The 23,385-nt window shown below is 50.6% G+C and overlaps 1 protein-coding gene across 2 annotated transcripts in view; it reads right to left on the bottom strand.

Annotated features, from left to right (window-relative positions):
- The window catches only part of RIMS4 (regulating synaptic membrane exocytosis 4), a 58,879-nt gene extending 37,191 nt beyond the window's left edge, over positions 1-21,688 (bottom strand). For both annotated transcript variants that reach the window (XM_055266422.2, XM_055266423.2), the window contains exon 1: positions 21,317-21,688. In XM_055266422.2, coding sequence (XP_055122397.1) covers positions 21,317-21,413 — 97 coding nt within the window. In that variant the 5' untranslated portion in view covers positions 21,414-21,688. The remainder of the gene's footprint in view (positions 1-21,316) is intronic.
- Between the last annotated feature and the right edge of the window lie 1,697 nt (positions 21,689-23,385).

The raw sequence follows: 23,385 nt of genomic DNA, 5'->3' as shown, positions 1-23,385 counted from the left end.
CTGGGTGACAGAGAAAGACCCTGTCTCTAAAAATAATTTTTTAAGTGGGTGATTTTACTACCCACTTAAAAAAAATGATACTGATGATGCTGATAACAGTGACTGCCATTTAGTAATAACTTTTTCACAATGTACCCCATCAACTGGAGCAGGGCTGGGCATGTATTAAGCACTCGATAAAAATGTCTTGGATGTTGAATTTATCATGAAAATGTCTTACAGAACAGTAATAATAATGAATTACTATAAAGTGAATGCCTTACGGCTGCACTGTGCCCAACCACACTTAACGTCATAAGCCTTCCAATAACCTGAGGGGTAAGCACTGTTATTGTCTTTATTTACAAATGAGGACACTGAGACACAGCGAGGTTATGTCATGTGTTTAAAGACACAGCTAACAGGGTAGAGGAAAAAAAGGGAGAGGGTGGTTTAAACCCAGGTCTGTCTGAATTTAAAATCTCTATATTTTTTGCCTCCCAAATCAAGAGAGTATTTTGTGTACAACAAAGGTCTGTACAAATGTTACTTACCAGTATCATCACAGTATGAGAATTTCTTTTTATTATTATTATCTTTTTGAGATGGAGTCTTGCTCTGTCACCCAGGCTGGAGTGCAGTGGTGCGATCTCGGCTCACTGCAAGCTCCGCCTCCCGGTTCATGCCATTCTCCTGCCTCGGCCTCCTGGGTAGCTGGGACGGCAGGCGCCCGCCACCACACTCGGCTAATTATTTGTATTTTTAGTAGAGACAAGGTTTCACCATGTTAGCCAGGATGGTCTCAATCTCCTGACCTCGTGACCCGCCTGTCATCACGATATGAGAATTTCTTATTTTTTTGAGAGATAGGGCCTTGCTGTTGTCCAGGTTGGAGTGCTATGACACAATCACAGCTCACTTTAACCTTAAACTTCTGGGCTCAGCAATCGTCATACCTCAGCCTCCCGAGCAGCTAGGACTATAAGCACACGCCACCACATCTGGCTGATTTTTATTTATTATAGAGATGGGGGTCTTGCTATGTTGCCCAGCCTGGGCTGGAACTCCTGGCCTCAAGCAATCCTCCTGCCACCTCAGCTTTCCAAAGTGCTGGGATTACAGTCATGAGATGAGCCACTGTGCCCAGTCCAACATGTGAAGATTAATGGGCCCAGGGAGAAGAAGGATTTTCCACAGTTGAGCTGCCTGTCAACGGAATGAGGAGATTGTGAGCTCGCTTTCCTATTGCCAGAGGCACCCAAGGGAGAATAAACTCCTACCCAGCAGGGAGACTGGGATGGGAACTGAGCTGTGATCCCCAGGTGGGACACTGGATCAGCACAGAGAATCCCAAATGTGGTTGAACATCAGAATCGTCTGGGAGCTTGTGAAGCAACAGAGTCCAGGCTGCACGCCCGATTTTTAATTGAGTGGTCTGGGTTGGGGATCAGGATCCTGGCTGCTGACGAAAGGCACATGCAGCGCAGGTTGAGAGTCATGGACTAGCAAAATGCTGAGTGTCCTTCTTACCCAAGATCACTGGATTACAGGCCACAGAGCCACTAAAGGAACTCAGGACACACTCTTAAAAAACATATGATTTGCCCAATAATAATGAAGGCATGCTCTGGCCAGGCACTGTGCCAAGCATGACACCCATGGTCCCATAGACCCCTCCTCCCAGGCTACTTCCTCCCCAGGCTCCTCTATCCTCCTTCCATTTTTCAACGCCAGCATCCTCTCTTCCAGGAAGCCTCCCCTGATTCCCAGAGCTGGGGACCCCTCCTTGGGGTCCCACAACAGATATGATTCGCACTTGTGAATGTCCGTGTCTATATTTACCCGCTGCCACTCCAGGCTGTGACAATGCTAGTGTCTCACTCAAGTCCTTGTGCCCAGCACCTAGGGCCTGGCCCAGTGGAGGTACTCACTAAACATCTGCAGAGAGGACTTGCTCTGCTCCATGAAGGATGGACAGAGGAGGCAGTGAAGAAAGCAGCCACTGCAGGAAGGAAGTAATCCAGGTCACCAGGTTGGAAGGAGACAGAACCTACAAATTCTCCCCACCACTGTTCAGAAGAGGCCTGGGCTATTTATAGCTCACAAGCCTTCTGCTTCTTGCATTTAAATGCAGGGCCAGGCATAGAATAAAATCCTGGGGAGGTCTGTCAGTTTTCAAATTTATTTATTTATTTTCTATAAGAACGGGAGCAGAAAGCAGGGACAAAAATGAACCACAGCTATTAGGGTGGGCTGCCTCGTGCTGTCCCTAGGTCTGCCTTGCCAAGTCTGTTGACAGAAGAGTTGCACGCAGTTCTAGACCTGATCCTAGAAATCAGAGTATGCCTGTGGAGACCGGCCTGTGAAGGTCCTTTTAAGGTGATTTTTAAATGGTAGCTTCAGCTTACAAACTAGTATTACAGCATGACCCTGCTTTGGTTTAAATATGTGTTGTGTGTGTGTGCACGCGCACGCGCACACACCCCCTAGAGAGAAATAGCCCTAGTGGTGAAGCATTCTACTTTTGGATTATAGAATTTGAGACATTTTAATTTTCTTTTGGTGTGCTTTCTCTGCATTTTCCCAAAATTGCCACCATGGGTGCACATAGCACATACGGTGTTATGAGGATGTTAGACTCAAGGAAACCAGCTCTGCCACTTGCTAGCTGTCTGACCTTGGGGGAATTACCTAATTTCTCCATCTGTAAAGTGGGAATAGTGACAGAACCTTTCTTAGAGGTTTGCTCCAAGGATTGTATAAGGTAACATATGTGAAATCCTAGCATGGCATCTGGAATGTGGCATGTGCTCAGGAAATGCCAGCTAGTATAACTGGACAAGCATTTGTAACTCGTGAAAGCATGATACCGTTTTTAAAAATTAAAACCATAAATGGAGACTCTCCCACTTTCGGGTGTGGAAGGAGCCCTGAGAAGGGACTGGATCATGGCTGGCTGAGGAGGGCTGAGAGGCCTGAGTTCCAACTCAACCTGCCTGAAAATGCACAAATGACTCCTCCTCTTGATCAGTTTTCTGACTTTGAAAAGGATGGTGGTAGGGGGTGGATGTTAAGTCCTGCTCCTCTACGCAGAGGCCCCAGAGGCCTGACGATGATGCTGTAACTCAGATCTCCAAAAAGGAGCTGATCCTGGTCCCACCCACCCTCTTTCCTAGCTCCATTTCTTCCCTGTGTCCACTTCCTAATGTACCTGCTTTGCCCCACTGAGACATAAATAAACCTCAGGAAGCTTCTTCCTAACCACACACGACCGCAATGATCTGGGGCACCTTCCCCACATCCAGCCTGGTAATCAGCCTCTCACCCTTCAAGGTGGGACTCAGCACTCTCTGCTGAATGGAATCACCGTTATCTGCTCTGCTTGTCTTTTCTCCTGGGCTGAGAAAGTCCTGGTCCTATTTAGCACCATAACTTCAGTACCCAGCACACTGGAGTGGGCCAGTAAATATCTGTTGACTGCATAAACAATGCTGTAAAACATGATCCAGGGCAGTGCCGAGCAGTGGGTAGGCTCACAGACTCGAGCGTCAGGCAGGTCTGTGTTTGAACTTATTATTATAATTTTTTTTTTTTTTTCAGATGGAGTTTTGCTCGTTGCCCAGGCTGGAGTACAGTGGTGTGATCTCGGCTCACTGCAACCTCCACCTCCTGGATTCAAGTGATTCTCCTGCCTCAGCCTCCTGAGTAGCTGGGATTACAGGCATGTGCCACCATGTCCAGCTAATTTTGTATTTTTAGTAGAGATGGGGTTTATCCATGTTGGTCAGGCTGGTCTTGAACTCTTGACCTCAGGAGATCCACCCACCTCAGCCTCCCAAAGTGCTGGGATTGCAGGCGTGAGCCACCGTGCCTGGGCTGAACTTATTACTGAATGGCCCTGGGCAAAAGGTGGGCCTGTCCTTTCTGAGCTTTAGTTTCCTCATCTGCACAATGGGTATGACAATGGTATACCCCTCATAGTCTGACATTTCAGTAAGATTATCTAGGTAAAGTGTTCAGAATACCTGGCATATATGAAATAATAAATATTACTATCATAATGAGAATGATCATTAAAAATGTAAAATGACTTGGTGGCTATCTCCGGAAACCAGTCTCAGCACTTTCCTTTCAGGTCTGGTTCGGGTCTGTGGGGTCAGATGAACTCCCAGACAGAGTGCTCCCTGCACAAAAATGCCCAACTGAGAAGGGGCACAAGCAGAGGTACAGCCTGTTTTCCCTTGCCCAGCCGTGCACCCTGCTGGCACTGGAGAAAGGGGAACCTTGTTCTGATTCATCCTCCTAGAGGAGGTAGCGTTTTTAAAATTCAACCACCAGGATGGGGGTAGGGAGAGAAGTGCCTTCCTCTAACTTGCATAAGGATGCCATATAAGCGCTGTGTCTGGACCAGGCCCTCGTTATGGGACCATGAGGGGAGGGGCCACCCTGGGCTGTGCTCACTCTCGGATCTAAGGATAACACAAAGGCCCCTCCAAGATTGTGGGGCCCAGGGCAGGAGTACAAATGGAGGACCTCATACTTATTCTAAATATGTAAAAGTTATAAATCAGGCTATTAAATAAAATATGTTCTATCCTTTCATTCTGACAAATATGTCTTCATAATGACCTTCAAGGCCAGGACAGTTCAAATTTAGAATCCTCCAAGTGCCACAGATGAATGCGGAGTGGGGAGGGAGCCAGCCCTCAGCCATGGTCCACCCTTTCTGCCTCTGCTCCCATATCCAGAGGGCTCACTCTGCACATCTGTGCCGGCTGTTGCCTCCACAAACAGCAACTTCAGGGCCACCCTCAGGATACTACCGATGGATGCATCCATCCTCAGGAGAATGAAGCCAGGGAAGGGGTCGAGACAGACTCTGAAAGCTGACTCAGGGCCATTTGGGCAGGGAATTTCAGGGTCCCCATGTCTAGAACAGGCCTAAAAGGAGGAGTCCAGGTGGGTAATATTCCCTTCACTCAACAAGAGTGAAGCCAGAGGCCTGACTGGAGGAGGGTCAGAGAACATTCCAGTAATGCTGGCGACCCCAGATCAGGGCCCTCCTTGCCCAGGTCTAAAGGTAGAAATGAAGGCTGGGCATGGTGGCTCATGCTTGTAATCCCAGTGTATTGGGAGGCCAAGGTGAGAGGATTGCTTCAGCCCAAGAGTTCAAGACCAGCCTGGGCAACATAGCGAGATTCTGTCTCTACAAAAAAATAAAATTAGCTGGGCAGGCTGGCACGTACCTGTAGTCCCAGCTTTTTGGGACGCTGAGGCAGGAGGATCACTTGAGCCCAAGAGTTTGCGGCTTCAGTGAGCCATGACTGAGCCAGTGCACTCCAAGCCTGGGTGACAGAGTGAGACCCTGTCTCTAAAAATAAAGGCAGGAATGAGACAGTACCCAATTCTACCACCAGCCAGGTCTGATATTCACCAAATGGGTCATGAGAAAACTCACAAGAGGTTTATATGGGGTGATTCCTTTGGGAATTGTGGTCTCCAATTTTTACCAAACCCTTTCCCAAATCAACAGATGTACCAACCACTTGGGGGTGAGTTAGGCATGAAGCTTCTCTCGCTTTCTTCCCCAGCAAGGCTCAGATTGAGGAATCGCATCTGTAGGCCCCGTCCCAGCCTGGGCCTTTTCTGGGGCTGGAGACATTCACACCCCACCCCCAATTCCTGACCGGGGATGAGTTCGCCAACCATTCAAACTTAGCCTTAACTAAAGAGTGTTTTTCCTTTATTTTTTTATTTTAATTTTTTAAAGACTTAGACATTTACCTCCGGAGAGAAATTACGGGCTTCAAGAGTTCTTGACAAAGAGCTTCGTTCCAGAAATATAAAGCTGGCATTTTAAATTTGGTTCTTATTCACTGCTGGAAAGTATTAGAATGAAGATTACAAATTTAATAATGTAACACGGCAGGAACTGGCCTGGCCTTGTCTCCAGGAGAGTAATTTGTTCCTGCCTTCAAACCGGCACTTCCCAGCCTCCCAGCATCACCAGACCAGCCTGGTGACACACTGCTGACTTTTTTTGTCTCTTGCGCACTGGCCTACGCAGCCAGCCCAGACACCAGGAGATATCACTATCCTGGCCTGAGAACTAGGGGTAGATGGTCAGATCTGTCTGGGGAGAGCCACTATAACCAAAGGGAGCCATCTCTGGGTCTCTTGGCTTCACTCCTTGCCTGCGGCCAGAGAGGTATTTAAAGATTGGCAAACCCCAAATCTGAGTTTGTCACATCCCTGCTAAAAACCCAAGAGGGGTTCCAACTGACCTTAAGCTCAAGCCCAAGAGCCTCACCTTTAAAGGCCTAGTATCATCCAGTTCTGCCACCTCCCAACCACATACCCCTTTCCCTGGGCTTTCAAAAGACCATGGCCCACTCCTGCCTCAGGGCCCCTGCACAACTGCTAATACTAACAAGAGCTAACATTTATTGAGCACTAACTATGTACCACGCATTGTGCTAAGGGCTTCACAGGTGTTCTCTCACCCCTACCCTGTGAGGTAGGCAATGGAGCCAAGTGGTGAAGCTCCAGAGCCCAAAGAGCTGGACTTGAATCCTGCCTTGGACCCTGTGTGATCTTGGGCAACTTACCTAATGTCTCTGTGCCTCAGTTTCCTCATCTATAAAATAGGCATAGCCAGCCAGGTGCAGTAGTTCATGCCTGTAATCTCAACACTTTGGGAGGCCGAGGCAGAGGCAGGTGGATCATGAAGTCAGGAGATCGAGACCAACCTGGCTAACACAGTGAAACCCCGTCTCTACTAAAACAAAAAATTAGCCAGGTGTGGTGGCGGGCGCCTGTAGTCCCAGCTACTTGGGAGGCTGAGGCAGGAGAATGGCGTGAACCCGGGAGGCAGAGCTTGCAGTGAGCCAAGATCGTGCCACTGCACTCTAGCCTGGGCGACAGAGCAAGACTCCATCTCCAAAAGAAAAAAATAGGGATAACCCCCAAAACAACCTCACAGAGTAGTTTTGGGGCTCAAATGAGTGAATCCAAGTGAAGTGTCAGAATGCAAGGGGTGCCATGTAAGCCATGTGAATTATCTTTATCGGCCTTTTACAGAGAGAGAAACAGAAGCACCACCAAGTGAAAAATAATGTGGAACAGGTCGCGCAGCAGCTAAGGAGAGTGTGGTCTCCAGACTCTGAAGCCCTTAATTTTTACCATGATATACCCATTGTAGAAAATCTGGAAAATACAAAAAAAGCACAAACTAGAAAGCAAAAACTATCCATAATTCTGTCATGCAGAAGCAATTATAGTTATTTCCATCTGTGGGGAGAGGGGAGCGGGAGCGGGAGAGACAGCCAGAGAGTCCAGGATTCCATCCCCCTTCCCATCACTATCAAGTCTGTGTTCACAGCATCCTGTCTCACCCCCTCCCCTCCCCTGCCGTGCCTTCACTTGGCCAATGCTACTCACACCTCAGGTCTCTGCTGAGCTGTCCCCCTCCCTGTGCCCCCCACCCAACATGTCAGTTCTCCCTGCTATGGCCTTTCCCAGCACCCTGTACTTGTCTTATATGACTCTTTATCACAGGCATGATCGGATTATTAGTTGCTTCTTCAAGCTGTGTAATGTCCAACACCTCCCCTCACCCCAGGAACCAGAATGTAATTCCATGACAACAAAGACTGGACTTGCCTTAGGTCACTAGAACAGGGCTTGGCCATGAGCAACTACTGGAGAAGAAATAGAGTGGGGAGGAAGGAGAGGAGAGAGAAGGGGAGGAAGGGAGGGGCTTGGGATTCAACTCTGCCTTTCCCAAGTCAGTGCCCATTGGTGGGATGCAGATGGGAATCACACAGTCCCTGCCCTGCAGGGGCTCACAGTGTGACAGTGAAAAAGTGAAAAGCCAGACTGTGCAAGCACTGGAGAAGGAGAAAAGCAAAGTACCACGGGGGATCCCAGGAATGGTCACCTCCACCCTAGAGAAGAAGGGTGTGCTTCCTGGAGGAGGTGACCCTGGAGCCCTGGAGAAGGAGACATCAGGCATCCCAGCTGAGGAAATGGCCTAAGTAGAGGCATGGAGGGAGAAAACTCAAACAAGACTGTCAAATATGAAGAAGCTGGGTTTTGCCTGGAAGGAACAAATGCTTGGAAGAGCTGGAAATATGAAGTCAACTAATCTGGCTCTACACAACACTTGTTTCCTGTGTTCATCCTGTGCCTTTCTAGTATATTCTCCAAATAGTCAAACAAGCCATTCCCCTGAGCTGGAGTGAGCAATGCTGTCATTCCTCATGTCCTAACCCCTTGTCCTGGCCCAGTCTCCTATTGCCAGCACCTGCATTTCTCTGCCTGAGGGCTACCACCCATGGCAGGCTGGAAAAAAAACAGGCAATAACCAACTCTCTGATCTTCCCTAGCAGCTCTTAACCAATGACTGACGGGAACTGCTGTATAAATACCTGAGCTCCCTCTTTCCTGGGTGGGATAACTAAAGCGCGTGTTCTACCCCAGGAGTCTGCAAACTATGGGCCTCAGACTAAATCCATCTTGCTGCCTATTTTTGTAAATAAAGTTTTATTAGAACACAGCTCACCCTTTCATTTACATATTGTCTGGGGCTGCTTTCTCACTACAACTTCGTGATGATTGAGCAGTTGCAACAGAGACTGTATTCCTGCAAAGACTAAAATATCTACTGTCTGGCCCTTTACAGAAGCAGCTTGCTGAGTTCTGTGCTACACTGTCTCCCCAGAAGTCCCCAGCAAGACTAAACTCCAGTTGCTCTTGCTTGGGGTAACCTGCCTGATAATACACAGTCTCCTGACTTCTTTCTCTGCCTCACTTTCTCACTTCCATCCTGGGGTTTCATCCATCACCTTTGTGAACCATATGAAGCATATAAAGTTCTATCAGACTGCTTCCACTAATAAAATGGCAGTTTCAGGTGGTTTGCCCCAATACTTGTACTTGATTCCTCGTGTCAGGCTCTGTTCTGGGAAAACCTAAACTAGGAGAGCAGGGCAAGTGTCATCATGCCCATTTTACAGACGAGCCCTAATTTAAAGCTGTTCCCTGCACACACGTTGTCTCCTCAGCAAAGGCAGAGGTCAGCCTTGGTTTGAGACCCTTCCTGCATTCCCCAGTCAGAGCCTTGCCATGTGTCTTTGACATATGCAGTATCATTAAAACACCTGTAGGTTACCTCCTGCTAATAGCTGTGAACCTGTTCATCTAATGAGGAAATCAAAGTTCAAAGAGGGGAATGCCTTGCCCGGGGTCAGTTGGCAAACTGGCAGAAATGAGATCTCAAACCCAGGTTTCTTTATGACAAATCCAGGGCTCATCCCATGACAAATCAACTACCCCTTCTGCTTTCACCTCAGGCCACCTATTAGTGCCTCTGCCCTCCTCTCTGAACACATGGCCAACTTTTCATGAGGATCAGGCAGGCTCAAATATATTAAAATCCTTTGTCAGACACAAAGGACTTCATGTCTGCAAGGTGCAAAGTAGAAAGTCAGGACAGGCACCCTCCAAAGAGGGATTTGGAAAGAGGTCCACAAAGAAGCATGAGATACACGTATATATTCATGAAAAACATTAAATACAGTACAGAATGCTGGAAGGAACACAAGTGTTGGAATAGGCCTGGGTTTGAAGCCCTGTTCTGCCCCTCACTAGCTGTGTGACCTTGGCCAAGTCAGAAGTCCATCTAGATGCTCAATTTCTCCATATGGTCGAATGTAATGACTATGTCCACCTTGTGGAGGGTGACCTGAAATGAGGGTTGGACACTGCTCAGCACAGAGCTGAGCACACCCACTCTCCCCACTCTGTAGTCAGGGGTTCCCAGACAGTGGGTGAGTGGACCCCACTGGTGTCCTGGCCAGATCCCCCGTTCCAAGCAGGTCCCTCATCACTCAACTGCCATGAGTATCTGCTGGTGCCGGCTCACAGCTGCCCCATCTTTGGACAACTGCCCTTAGCTCACAGGAGCTGCCTTGCCCCAACAGTTATGCCCTTGGGGGACTACCCTGCTATAGGAGTACCAAAGCCTAGTCAACCCTGCCATGTCATCCATTCTCCAGAGCTCCCCAGGATCTGGCTGAAGTTAGCCTGCAGCCAAGTGCCCATGTCTGGCTGCTTCTTCTCCTGCCCCATGCTGCGTCTCCCTCTCCCTCTCTTGCAGGTTTCACCTGCGAGCACTCCCGCAGAGCACTTGCACAGAAATCCACGTCTCAGGCTAAGACAGTGGAAACAGGAGTGAAGAGTTCTCCTTTCTGTATTCTTTACAAAATCAAGTGACTTCTGGGGAGAGTCCAGAGAAGAAGGTACATGTTAAATTCTCCCTTGAGCCGGGTGTGGTGGCTCATGCCTGTAATCCCAGCCCTTCGGGAGGCTGAGGTGGGCAGATCACCTGAGGTCAGGAGTTCGAGACCAGCCTGGCCAATATGGTGAAACTCCATCTCTACTAAAAATATAAAAATTAGCTGGGCGTGGTGGCACGCGCCTGTAGTCCCAGCCACTCAGGAGGCTGAGGCAGGAGAATCACATGAACCCAGGAGGCAGAGGTTACGGTGACTTGAGATCATGCCACTGCACTCTAGACGGGGCGATAGAGCGAGACTCCATCTCAGAAAAAAAAAAATTCTCCCTTACTAGAGCCACACACCTGACTCCCCTCAGGGCCTAGCTGCCCAGTTTGGGGGTCCCTCTGTGAGGACTTAGCATGCCCAGTAGAAGCTGGGCACAAATGGTAGTTTCCTGAGGACAGATGGCTCAGGGGTGGCTCGGCCGGGGCTTGGATGGGCCCCGGAGGCACCTGGTCCAGTCTTGGTGTTGGGCCCAGGCTGATGAAAGATGCTGCTCAAGACATTTGCTGACGAACTAATTAATTTTCATTAGAGGACCCGATTAGTGACATATCTTTCCACCCACTCTCAGGGTGACTCCAGGTGGCATTCACTAGGGACACTGAGTGCTGGAGATGAAGGGAGCAGACTTGAGGCCTCAGGTGCCACAGGGTCCATGATGGCTACTTGGGGTGCCTCGGGGGACGGGGAGAGATCCTGAGCTGTGTATCCAGAAACATCAGCGCCATAGACCTCCTGTGAGGCTTCAGGCCAATTGAGATTGCTCTCTGGGCCTCAGCTAAGATAGCCACAGTAGATGACCTCAGAGGGACTTTCAACTAAAATAATGACAGCTAACACTCTTAAGACACTTTTACTGTGTACCAGGCTCTCTACCAATATTTATTCATCTAATCCTCTTGACACCGTCGAGGCAGGAAGGGGCTATGATAAGCCCATTTTACAGATGAGGAAACAGGCTCAGGGAGGTTAAGTGACTTGCTCAGAGTCACACAGCCAATAAGCGGCAGAGCCAAGATTCAAATCCAGGTTATCTGGCTGTGGAGCTCGTTACTTTCACCATGCTATACTGCCTAGTGCAACCCAACTTCTCTGGAACTCTCACAGTGCCTGGCACAGGGATGGGCACCACCATAAGTGCTTAATAAGAATTCAAAAACAGGAAAATAAGAAAAAACTGGTAGCCTGAAAGAGTGTGATGGTGGCTTGTGGGAGTGGGACTGGATAGCTGAGTAGGAGGGAGATGCCATTTCTTTGGATGTCCTCTGGTGCTGTTCAGCTTTTTTACTATGTATCTACATTATCAGCAGTAATAACAGCATAAAGCATTACAACAGCTGACAACAGTGCTTGTACCAGGGATGGGACAGGAGGATCAGAAGACAGGGGTGCCCAGGACACTTCCCCCAGATATTTTTCATGTGTTTAAAATGTTGTAGCATCTGCATATATTACCTAATCCAAAAAAATACTTCAAAAATTATCCAAGGACCAATCAAGCAAAGATCAGCTAGAGAGAAACTGGCAGGAGGGGTCACTCTGGGGATGAAAAATAACCATCTAGGGGCTACCGCAGAGTCGGGGGGAGACAAAGGAGGAACTGGAGGGCCTGTACAAGTGTCCTCCCTTCTCTGGGAGACTCCGGGTATATCTAAACCAAGCCTACCAGACTCTCACTCTGCAGGCAGGGATACTGAGGCACAAAGAGTCAAAGAAAAGTGGGTGTAGGAGACATTGAGACTCGGCGATGAACAAAGTCCTTCTCTCTTCACTCCTAATGCAGCCTTTCAGGCTCCACTGTGCACACAGTAAACACCACATACCTAGATCAGAGCGAGGAGGCCTGACGCCAGCTGTGTGCTGCCCCATCCCACCCTTCCTCCACCCAGATGTGCACATCACATCATTTTTATGAAGTCTACAGGAAAAGGAAAGGCAGCAGCTTCCATCGCTTGGATGTCTTCTAATGTGTTGTACATACATCCTCTCGAATTCTCACAAGGCATCTCTAGCTCCATTTTGCAAAGGACAGGCTGAGGCCTAGATCAGTTACATACCACAGTCACGACGCACAGCTAGAAAGGGCCAGAGATGCAAACCCAGGTCTTTGGGCCTCCCAAGTCCGCTCATTTTTACTATCCCATGCCACCCCTCACAGAGGGTATTTCCCATCAGTTTAGGACAAGTCCCACCTGGAAACTATTTTTAAGTGCCTTTGTCTTCAGACTCTGAGTTGAATGGGGCTGGGTGAGAATCTCATCACATCATAAGGTTGGTCCCCTGCCTCCAACCTGAGCTAGACTCCAATCTTCCCTAGAAAATTATCAGCGACCCCTTTCTTAGAAACATCTGAATAAACTGACTCAGTAAACTCCCTCGGTAGCATTTCCCAGCACTTTGCCCCCTTTACATCGATGATTCCTTTGATTTACTTCTTCCCAGTAGAGGCTTGTCCTCAAATGAACTTCCTGGTTTTAACACATAGCCCTCCCTTTTCCCAATGCAGAAAAGGGACCACGTCCTGTTCTCTCTGGACAAAAAAGGAGCTAGACCTGAATCCTCAGAATTCTCAGAGCTGTCTGGGTCCAATATCCCATGCAATGGTCTCATGGCCTGATGCATTGCTCATTTTGACTCACTTATCCTTTGTACAAATGACTTCCTAGAGGCTTTATGAGGGCCTACGTGTTAAACCCGGCACAATGCAGGCAGCAGCTGAGACTCATTTGGATCACAGACTCTGTGACAGAAACAAGAGGGCCTGAAGACCATACCCAGGACTGAATTTGGTACCCAATGTCCCAGCATCTAAGACATCAGGAGCCAGGAGATATCCCGCGTTGGCAAGACCCCTTCAGTTCTCTCCAGCCTTTTCCTCCAACCCAGTGGTTCTCAAGGTAGGGTCCCTGGATCAGCACCATCCGTATCTGCATCACCTGGGAACTTGTTAGCAATGAAATCCTCAAGTCCCCCATTCCCCCAAACTAAATAAGAGACTCTGGGTGGGCCCAGCGGTCTGCGTTCAGAATCCCTCCAGAGGATTCTGAGGCTCACTCAAGTTTGGCGGCCCTGCTCTAACCCATTTAAACTGACAACAGCCACTGTGACAATTGCAGCTGCTACCAATGACTGGGAACCTACTATGTGCCGAGGGTTAAACACGCACTCTCATCCATTAATCCTCATAGCAAAGGACACCTTATTCCACACGTCCAGCTCTGGGCTAGGTGTGTTGTGTGCATGATGTCATTTACTCCTTACTATAACCCTCTTGAGTATTTACTATTATTATGCCCCATTTTACAGATGCGGACATTGAACCCCAGAGGGTTGAAGCAACTTGCCTACAGTCATACAATTTAGAAGTGGCAGTCAAGATGAAAATTCAGATCTGTCGGATTCCAAAGCCATGTTCTTTCTGTCCGTCAATGGAAGTTCCCCAGGGTCTCTCACACCTACATCAGTCTGGGTCAGGTGAGATTCGAAGAGGGGTGGAGGCAGGCAGGGTGAGCAGAAAGAACCCAGCCTGGACTCCACAGTGCCTTCCAGCTACAGTGTGAAAGGAAGCTGCGTTATGCATTTAAAGGCACAGCCATCTGTGCCTAAGGAACATAAAAAACAGGGATTCAGGAGGCATGAGTTCTTGGCCTCTCTCTAACTTCACCCAGCTGGGGGCCTTTTCTTTTCCTTCTTCGGACTTCAGTTCCGCACTGGATAATCTTTATCCTCTACGAGGCTGAGATAATTTGCCCCCTTCTCTGATCTCGTCTCTCTAACCACACTGGTCTGTCATCTCTAGCCACACTGGTCTGTTTTCTATTCCCTAAAACTTAAACTCGCACTGACCTCAGGGCCTTTGCACAGCTATTCCCTCTGCCTGGAACACTCTTCCTCCTCATATTCCCATTGCTGGCTCTTTGTCATTTAAGCTTTATCTCAGATATCACCTCCTTAGCCTTCCCTGACTACCTTACTTAACATTATCTCCTAGCCCATCATCGTTCCATTTTCATTCCACTTAACAGAACCTGAAATTCTTTATTGAATTGGTTACCTATTTATTGTCTGTTTCCCCCACCCCAGAACATAACTCCCTGAGAGCAGAAACCACGTCTGACTTGTTCCCTGATATATCCCTAGCACCCTAGCATCTAGAACATTGTTTAACACTGAGCAGCTGAATGAATAAATACCAGAAAAGAAAACCTGGACTCAGAGGTCAGAGCTCTGGATCCTTAATATGTAACCTTGGCAAGCCACTTCGCCTCTTTGAGACTGTTTCCCTACTTGCTTAATGAGGAAATGGGCTAGATGCTCTCCAAGGGTCCTTCCAAGACTTCCAGTCTTGGAAAGCCAGACCTGGAAGCAGCCCAGCTGGTCCATCCAGAGAAGGCAGCTGGCCAGGGTCCTGACAGCAGCTGCCCTCTCGCCACCCCCATCCACATCCCTGCCCAGCCACACAGTCATCTCACTCCCCCGTCACAGAAACTGTTAATGAAGTGCGCACTGCTAAATGCAGTTACAATTACGGGGGCTAAGAATAAGGCGCTGACATCAGCCTCCTCAGTTTCCGAGTGAATCAGAAGGGGAGGGGGGAGGAAGGAAAAAAGGGGAGGGGGGATGGCGCTCTGGAGCTGTCAAGTGGAAATAGCACAGCGTTAAATATAATCCAGCACTGGCCTACATCAGTCTGGTGAGGCAGGTAATGGCTTGGCCCCCAGGGCCAGGGCAGACAACTGGATTCTTCAAGGAGGCCAGGCAGCCACGGCAGCTGAGGGCCAACTGTGATAGGGATCAACCAGGAACCAATGGCCAGGAAGGCACTCCAATGGATGGGTGGATTGTAGCGGGGTGGTGGACCCTGGTGGGGCACGTCACACCCAGGCCTTTGTCACCTGCTGTTCTGACAGCACAAGCACAGCCCCAGGAGCTTACACAGTCCTGTCCCACCCAGGATCTCATTTCATGCCCAAAAGCAGAAGATGGCCTAGAGTCAAACACACTTGGGTTTGAATTGCCACCCTATAACCTGAGAAAGTCATGAATTCAACTTCTCTGAGCTGCCTGGCTTTCCTCATCTGCAAAATGGGTACATCTGCAACAGCAGCTACCCCTTCAGGTTGCCATAGGATTCAGTGCGATCACTGAAAGCAATGAGCATGGCCAAGCAAGCCCATCAATCATTTTATTTTTATAATCCTGAGAGATGCTTGAACAAAAATAATTAACCCTGTTTTTCCAGATGAGGCTCAGGAAGGTTAAGAGACTTGCTTGAGGTCAGAGCCAGAGCGGATTCAAATCCAAGCCCAGTTATCTTTCTAATACAAAGAGGCAGTGGAACTGACGAGGAATGCAGAATGGGGGAAGGTTTATAGTGGGGGAGATACTGCACCCTTTTGAGCACATTCACCAAAAGTGGCACCTTTCCAGAAATTTTTAAAAGACATGATGAAGTGATGGTTGCTACGGCCATAAAGAAAAGACACAGAGGAGGCAAAGTAGAAAAAAGTCCCCCAGACAGGCGAGAGGGTCGGCTGAGGGTGAAGGTTTCCTTCCATTCTCGCTCTCCTCCGCACCTCTCCCTTCACCCCCACTCAGCCTTCAGTTGGAACTGGCTCTGCCTCTGGTTCTAGCAGGGAGTGGGGAGGGATGCAGAGCCACATCCTGAAAGGGAAACAAGGTAGATGGACCTCTCTCCCCCTTCCCACCAAACAGAACCAGGTGGGCCTATGGCAGCTGCAAACCGAGGAAGCTGGAGCCAGGAGTCTAGGGGCTTGGGGATGGGGAAGGGGGTGCCTAAGGGAGACAGAAGATAAGGAAAGAGCGCTGATTGCACCAGAGCAGACCTGCAGACCAGTGATCTGTACAGTGGGGTAAGGCGTGAATCCTTATGCACCTGATTTTCTAAGATCATTCTTTCAGGATAATTTGATTAAAATAAAGTGGTTTGGACTGGGCATGGTGGCTCATGCCTGTAATCCTAGCACTTTGGGAGGCCAAGATGGGAGGATGGTTGAGTTCAGGAGTTTGAGACCAGCCTGGGTGACATAGTGAAACCCCACCTCTACAAAAAGAAAAAAAAAAAATTAGCCAGGGGTGGTGGTGCATGCCTGTAGTCCCAGCCACTTGGGAGGCTGAAGTGAGAGGATCACTTGAGCCTGGGAGGCAGAGATTGCAGAGAGCTGAGATCGCACCACTGCACCCCACCTTGGGCGACAGAGGGAGACCCTGCCTCAAAGTAAATAAATAAATAAAGTGGTTTGTGTCCACACTCTCACCCCACCCCTCAACTTGAACTATGGGAACAACTGGTTCAATTCTCCATCATGCTTCACTTATCCAAATCTACAAGAGTTCTGCCCAGCTCTGAAAACATTAAGAAAATGGGAAGGGGGGTGTGGTCAGGAAGAAGGGAGAGAGGAAGTGTCCTGCTCTGGAGGGTGAGGGTGGGTGTGGAGGCTTCAAAGCCGCAACTTCATGCCTCCACGTGGTCCTGATCATGAAGGATATTTTAAGGCCTCCTCCCTCATCCACCCTGCCAGCCTCCTTCTAGGGCTGAAGGATTCATTCCCACCATCTTAGAGGGAAGGGGTGAGACAGCAGGACATTTTGTTTCCCAGAAAAAGCTCAGGTCAAATTTCAAGGACAAAAGTTAGCACTTGGTCTGGGAAAGAAAACTCTGCCAAATGGAATAAAGGGGGAGGGGGAGAACTCCAGTGAGGTCATTCCAGGTGCCTGCGGGTGTGGGGAGAAATTGGAACTCTGATTCTCCCTGCCAGGATCTGTCTGGCAGGATATGGGTATCGCTGCCTCATCACCCAGAAGTACTCAGACCACCCCCTACATTTCCCCTCTGTCCAAAAATGGGGAGCGGGGCGTTGTGGTACTAGTTTTTGGATCCCATCCACTATCCCACCCCACCCCAAGCCCAACAGATTTGGTCTGAGCAGAAGAGGGTGGTGCCAGGAAGGGCTTTCCAGCCCAGAGATGTGGCCTAAACCGCTAGGAGAGGGACCGGTAGCTGGCTGGTGTTGCCATGGCAACCTCCTCCCTGCGCTGGATCGAAGCTTCCATCCTATGGGCAAATCAGAGCTGGCTGCTCCAGCTTCTCCGCCCTTCTCCCAGGCGGGAGGGGGGAGAACTGGACGCTGAAACCACTTGGTCAGGCTCAGGAACACCAGGCTCAATTCCAGACCCTGATGTAACAACCCCCTTTGGCATCTGTTGGAAACTAGAGACACCCCGGCTCCCCAGCTAGGCCCCAAGGCAGAGTGTCAGGGCTGGGACTGTAGATGTGATTGGTGCAAATGAAGTGGTCAGGAAGAGCAGGGAACCAGTGGCTGAAATCCTCCCCACCCTCTTGACTGGCAGGCGAGTCTCCCAAATCCCTTGTTTAAGCCACTTCAAAGAAGGAGGGCCCAGCTCTACCTTAACAACTATAACGATGCAATAAGATTAGCCTATTAAAATTATAAAGCTAGCATTTTGAGAATCAGCCTTCTCCCCTCCCCAAACCCACAGATTCTTTTCTACGGTCATGTTCAGGAACAACTCTTTCTCAGTAATAAGATAGATAACAGCTAACATGTATTGAGAGCCTACCTCATGCCAGGTACTGTACTAACACTTCTGCACAGCACAAACAGCATAATAGTTGATTAAAAGCATAGATGCTTGGGTCAGATTGCCGAAGTTCAAGGCTTCATTCCCTCACTTCCTGGCTGAGTGACCTTGAAGGAATTAATATGTCTGTGCCTCAGTTTTCTCATCTGCAAATGGGGATGTTAACAGGATAGCAGTTTTATAGGCTTGCTATGAGGAATGAGTTAATATATTTAAAATGCCTGAGAATATGTCTCGCACAAAGGTAATCATTTGTAAAATGTTAACCCTATGCAGTCCATGTTATTATTTTTCTTCTTCCTTACAGATACGAAACGGAGGCCACATGTCTAACTCCTCCCCGATTACAAACCCAGTGCCAGCAAGGCTGGGCAACAAAACACACACACACAAAAACGCCCCCAAGCACGTTTCCCTAAAGCCCCAGCATCCTTGTGAAAGAGGGCAAAAGGAGCATCTCAAGAAATAAGTTCGAAGTGCACGAGGGAAGATGCCCCTTGAGAGGAATTCTAGGAACCAGTAATGACCAGCATCCTGGGCCCATGGGGGGCTAGAAAGAGGTGTGAAGAAGGCTCAGCTTCCTGTGCCCACCCCAATGGCCAAGGATCCCAAGTCCAAATCAGGAATGTGCTCTGCCCCAGTTAAGGCTAATGAGAAAAAGGCTCCTTCTCACACCATTTCTCAGGAAACTAGTAAAAGGATGGCAACTAAACTCTGAAGATGGCTCTAGCTCAGTCTAGTTGGAAAAAGATGCATTTCAACATGAATTTCAACAAAGGGGAGGCTCCTAGATGAGCCGGAGGCCTGTCAGGGACACACTTCTGAGACAGAGCCAGCAGAGACAGACAGGCATTAAGAAGGCCAGGGGAGGGAGGGGAGAAAAGGCAGGTGGAGCCACGCCTGTGTCCAGTATGGGAGAGACCATTCCATTGCTTTTAGAAATCAGTTCAGCACAGTGCTGTTCTAAAAGAATAAATCCAAAAAGGCTTCTTTTACGAGAAAATTAATGACTTTAAGGAGAACAAGAGAAATTAAGCACCAAGACAACGCTGCCTACTTCCGACTTTCACCAGACACTCATTATTCTTCCGGAAATGAAAGTTGACTTTCTCCCTCCCCCTCCCAAATTTGAAGCATCCCTCAAGAACAGACAGTGAGCACAAGATGCCCAAACCAAACTCTCTTGGTCGCCAGCCGCACCCCCAGGCCTCCCCACCTGGGAAATATTTTCTACACAGTAAGGTCTGGATTTCTTAAAAATTCTCTTTCAGAGGGAGGGCTACTGGTTTAATGGAAAGAGATCCATAAACCTGATTTTAGTCTCAGCTCTGTGGCTGCCTCACTAGATGACCTTGGCATACACACACACACACACACACACACACACACACACACACCCGTTCCAGGGCTTCAATCACACACAAACACTCATACAAATACATACACCCCCCCATCCATTTGCGGGCAAAAAGGGGGTAGACAAGATTATTTCTAGGTCTCTTCCAAGTGAAACACTAAAGAATTTCAAGAAGCCTGCTGGAAAAAACAAACATGAGTGGACCTTTAAAAATATCATTAATACTACGTGAAGTTATCTGTTCTGACTTAAGTGAAACCAGAGCAAGTTGCCTGCAGCCTGCAATAACCAAGGTGTTTGACCCATGACACAGAGCATGACTTTGAAGAAAAACCAAACCGTTCCTGCCTCTGATGCTCCTACAAACCCATGCTCCTGCCCAGCCTGGCTCTTGAGATCCAAGTGGCCTGCTGACCACTCTACTGTGTTGGGGAGCCCCCTACTTCTTCCCACCTTGTCTTGTCCAGAATAATAATACAACCTCCCTCAGCTACATCAAGGCAGAAGTTAAACCTCTGAACCTCAGTTGTTTTTTTCTGTAAAATGGTGATTATAAAAATGGTAAAATGTCTCTGCAGTAATCATCTTTACCCTTACCCCCATCCCCACCTCCAGGTCAATAGAAAGACAGGTCTATTGGGGATCTGCCTCACCTATCCCCATTCATTCACCAGTCAACAAATTCTTCTGGAGAAAGGGCAGGAAGACATGACCACCACTTCATCCCATGATAGAACCTTGGTGGCCAGGTTGATCAGACAACGGTCCCCAAAGACTAAGTCTAAACCTGGGCCCAGGAACTTCCTAAAACGTAGGCTACATTTTGTGGATGGTGCATATATGCACTTCGGGAGAGATAGTCCATGGTTTCCTCAGGGTCTTGAAAGTGCCCATGAAACCATTTTGCTCCTCAAGCACATACACTCCTCCAGCACATACACTCCTCTGTTTTGTTCCCCCATTGAATTCAAAGACTCGGATTTTCAGCTCACACCATACAGAGCCTTGCATCGATACGATGATCCCCATTTCAGAGATGAGGAAATCCAGGCTCAGAGGTGGCATGACTTGCCCAAGGTCACAGCTAACAAGTAGAGAATGAAGACTGAAACCTGATTCCGATTCCCAATCTGGCATTCTTTGGGGAACTCTCACCCAAGCCCTCTAGCTACCCCACCTGTTGGTGGATTCCCTTCCTCACCCCAGAACCAAATCTGGAGCTCTCATGTTCCTTCTGCCGGGTCCCAGGGCCCTAAAGAGTAGGTTTCCCTACAGCTCCCTACCCCTCGCTCTGGCTGAGGTTGTGCGCAGGCCTGGGAGGAGGAGGTTCAAGCTGCTGGATGGTGGCCGGCTTCAGCCCACCAAGAAAGGCGACTCCAGTGATGAGAGCACCTGAGGTCAGGGGCACGGACAAGTGTAGAGTTGGCGCCGCCCTACACCTCTCTCCGGGAAGAGAGGGGAGGAAAGGCCGTCACCTGGCCGGTTCCCCTCCGTCTGCCCCAGGCGTATAAGAAGCAGGAGTCTGGAGCCCCAGCCCATGAGGGAAGGAGAGGAGAGATAATTGGGGGCGCTCAAGGCCTCGGGCGCCGGGCAGAGGTCTTGGGCAGGGATCCTCTGGATGCGGCCAAGACAAAGATGGAGAGGTAAGGTCTGCGCGCCACCTCCAATGGCGGGGGGCGCGTCGGAGCCCCAGGGGTGGGACGGCCAAAGCCCAGGAGCCCCAGGGACGAGGCAAGGGGCCTCCAATAGGCGCAGGTGAGGAGGGAGATGGGTCCTGCGACCGAAAGGGCCCACCTGCGGGAAAGGTGAAGGCAGACGATCTCGGGGTCCCTGGGGGAGAAGGCCAGAGGTAGCGCATCCTGGAGACCCTGGGGTCCCGTGGGTGCGGAAGGAGACCCAGGGGGCGCCTTCCCAGGGGGTTGGCGGTGGGGAGGAGGGCGCATGGGTCGGGGAGGGGGCTACCGGACCTGATCTCGGGACACCCCGGGGGTCTGGGGGCGGGCCGCGCGCTTACCTGCGTCCTCGTCGTCGAAGGAGTTCATGCACGGGAAGTAGATGGCGAGCGCCTCGAAGGAGGCGGACAGACTGAGGCGGCTCTGCGAGCGCTCCATGCCCGCGCCGGCGCCGGGCGCCTCGGCCGCGGCGGCGGCGGCGGCGGCGGGCGGCTTGGGCAGCTTGGCCGCCCCATTCTTGACGCGGAGTACGGCGCGCGGCGTGGTGGCGGCGGCCCGGGGCCGGGCCGAGGCTCCGCTGCGGGGCTGGCGGGCGCGGCGGGGCCGGCGGGCGGGCCAGGAGCTGGCGGCGCGCGGAGCCCGAGGCGCGCTGTGCTCCCGGCGGCGGCGGCTGTGGCGGCGGTGGCGCTGGCGGTGGCGGCGCAGCGCGCTCTGGCCCGCGGCGCCCCCCGCCGGCCGCGCGGGGCGGGCTTGGAGCGGCGCCGCAGCCAATCCGTGCCGCCGGGGGAGGGGGCGCCGCTGCGGGGCGTGGGAGCCCGGAGGGCGCGGGCTGCGGCCTCTTCTAGCAGCCCCGGGCCTGGCAGGTGCGTGCCGGGAGGCAGGCGCGGGGCGAGGTTGTCTGGGCCCTGGTCCGAGGGCTGTTCCCGACCCCGCTGCGGCTCCCACCCTCAGCCAGCCGACTTGCGGAGAGGCGGGCGTCCAGTCCCCCACCCAGACAGGCCTTTCCCAGAGACACGGGCGCGCTCGGAGGGGATGCGCTCAGAGTGTCCCGCCCAGGCGGGTCGGCACTCGGCCTCCCACACAGAGACCCTCGACTTCACACCTGCACCCACAGAGAAGCTCAAACGGGCACCCAAACCTACACATTCACTCTGCAACATGCCCCGCAGACACCCGGACAGATACACCCACAGACCCACCCCCTCACAGATGCGGGGACAGACACGTCCACGGACACACGCAGACTCACGCAGAGACCTGCAAACACACTCAGGGAGGTAGGCAGGACATCCCTGGTGCCCGGCCTCCCTCACGGGGAGACTCTCAGATGCCACAAAACCCCACGAAGTTCAGGTAGGCATACACAGTCTCATGCATTCACACTTACCCACAGACACCCCAGAATTCATACACACATTCATACACTCAGATGAACAAACAAGCCCAGACCCAGCACACACTCTGTGTCGCCTTCCCCTGTGACCATCTCAGCACTGTCAAACACTGACTGACACGGCCAGTAGCACACACACGCCAAGACACAGCCACACAAACTCCATCCCTCCTCCCAGTGTGGGTGCATCCCGACGGGTTGACTGACACCCTCAGACTCAGGCACACTGAGACACACTTGGCAGACTCACACTCACAGACTCTCCCATTATCACCCTCGGCGACCCGCAGTCCTCAGACACACACGGGCTCAGATACTTGCAGCCCCAGGTCAGAGACGAGTCAATCGGAAACCCATGCTCCATTCCCTGCTTGTGACCTGGGACGTGAGGGTCCCTGCCCACCTAATCAGGCCCCAGATGTCAAACAACCTTCCCAGCTGCTCGCATACCTCTTTATGGAGCCATCTGGTGACATGGAAACAGTTCAGGCCTCAGAAAGAGACAGCCCAGAGTTTGAATCTCAGCTGTGGTGCTGTCTTTCTGGGTGGCCTATGGCAAAACTCTTCACCCCATGGGTCCTGTTCCTCATCTGTACAATGCGGACAGGAGCCTTCCATTTTGGATGGTTGTGAACTGCCTGCAAGATAACAGAGGTGTTTGTTTTCTATTGCTGCATAACAAATGAAGCGGCTTAAAAACACCAATCTAGTGGTCTACAATCCTGTGGGTCAGAAGTCTGGACAGCCTGACCTGGGTTCTCTGCTTAGGGCCTCACAAGGTATTGGCCAGACTGGGCTCTTCTCTGCAGGCTCTGGAGAAGAATCTGCTTCCAAGATCATTCGGGTTGTTGGCAGGATTCAGTTCCTTGTGGTTGCAGGACTGAGGTTCCTGTTTCCTTGCTGGCTGTTAGCCAGGAGTCGACCTCAGCTCCTAGAAGTGGCTTTCTGGTCCTTACACGTGGCCCTTTCCACCTTCAAGGCCAGTCTCAGGATGTCAAGCCCTTCTCATCCTTTAGT

This window comes from Symphalangus syndactylus, chromosome 24 (genome assembly GCF_028878055.3).
Source record: "Symphalangus syndactylus isolate Jambi chromosome 24, NHGRI_mSymSyn1-v2.1_pri, whole genome shotgun sequence".
Classification (NCBI taxonomy): Eukaryota; Metazoa; Chordata; class Mammalia; order Primates; family Hylobatidae; genus Symphalangus; species Symphalangus syndactylus.
The sequence above is the reverse complement of the archived record's forward strand: the minus strand, read 5'-3'. Positions and strand labels throughout refer to the sequence as shown.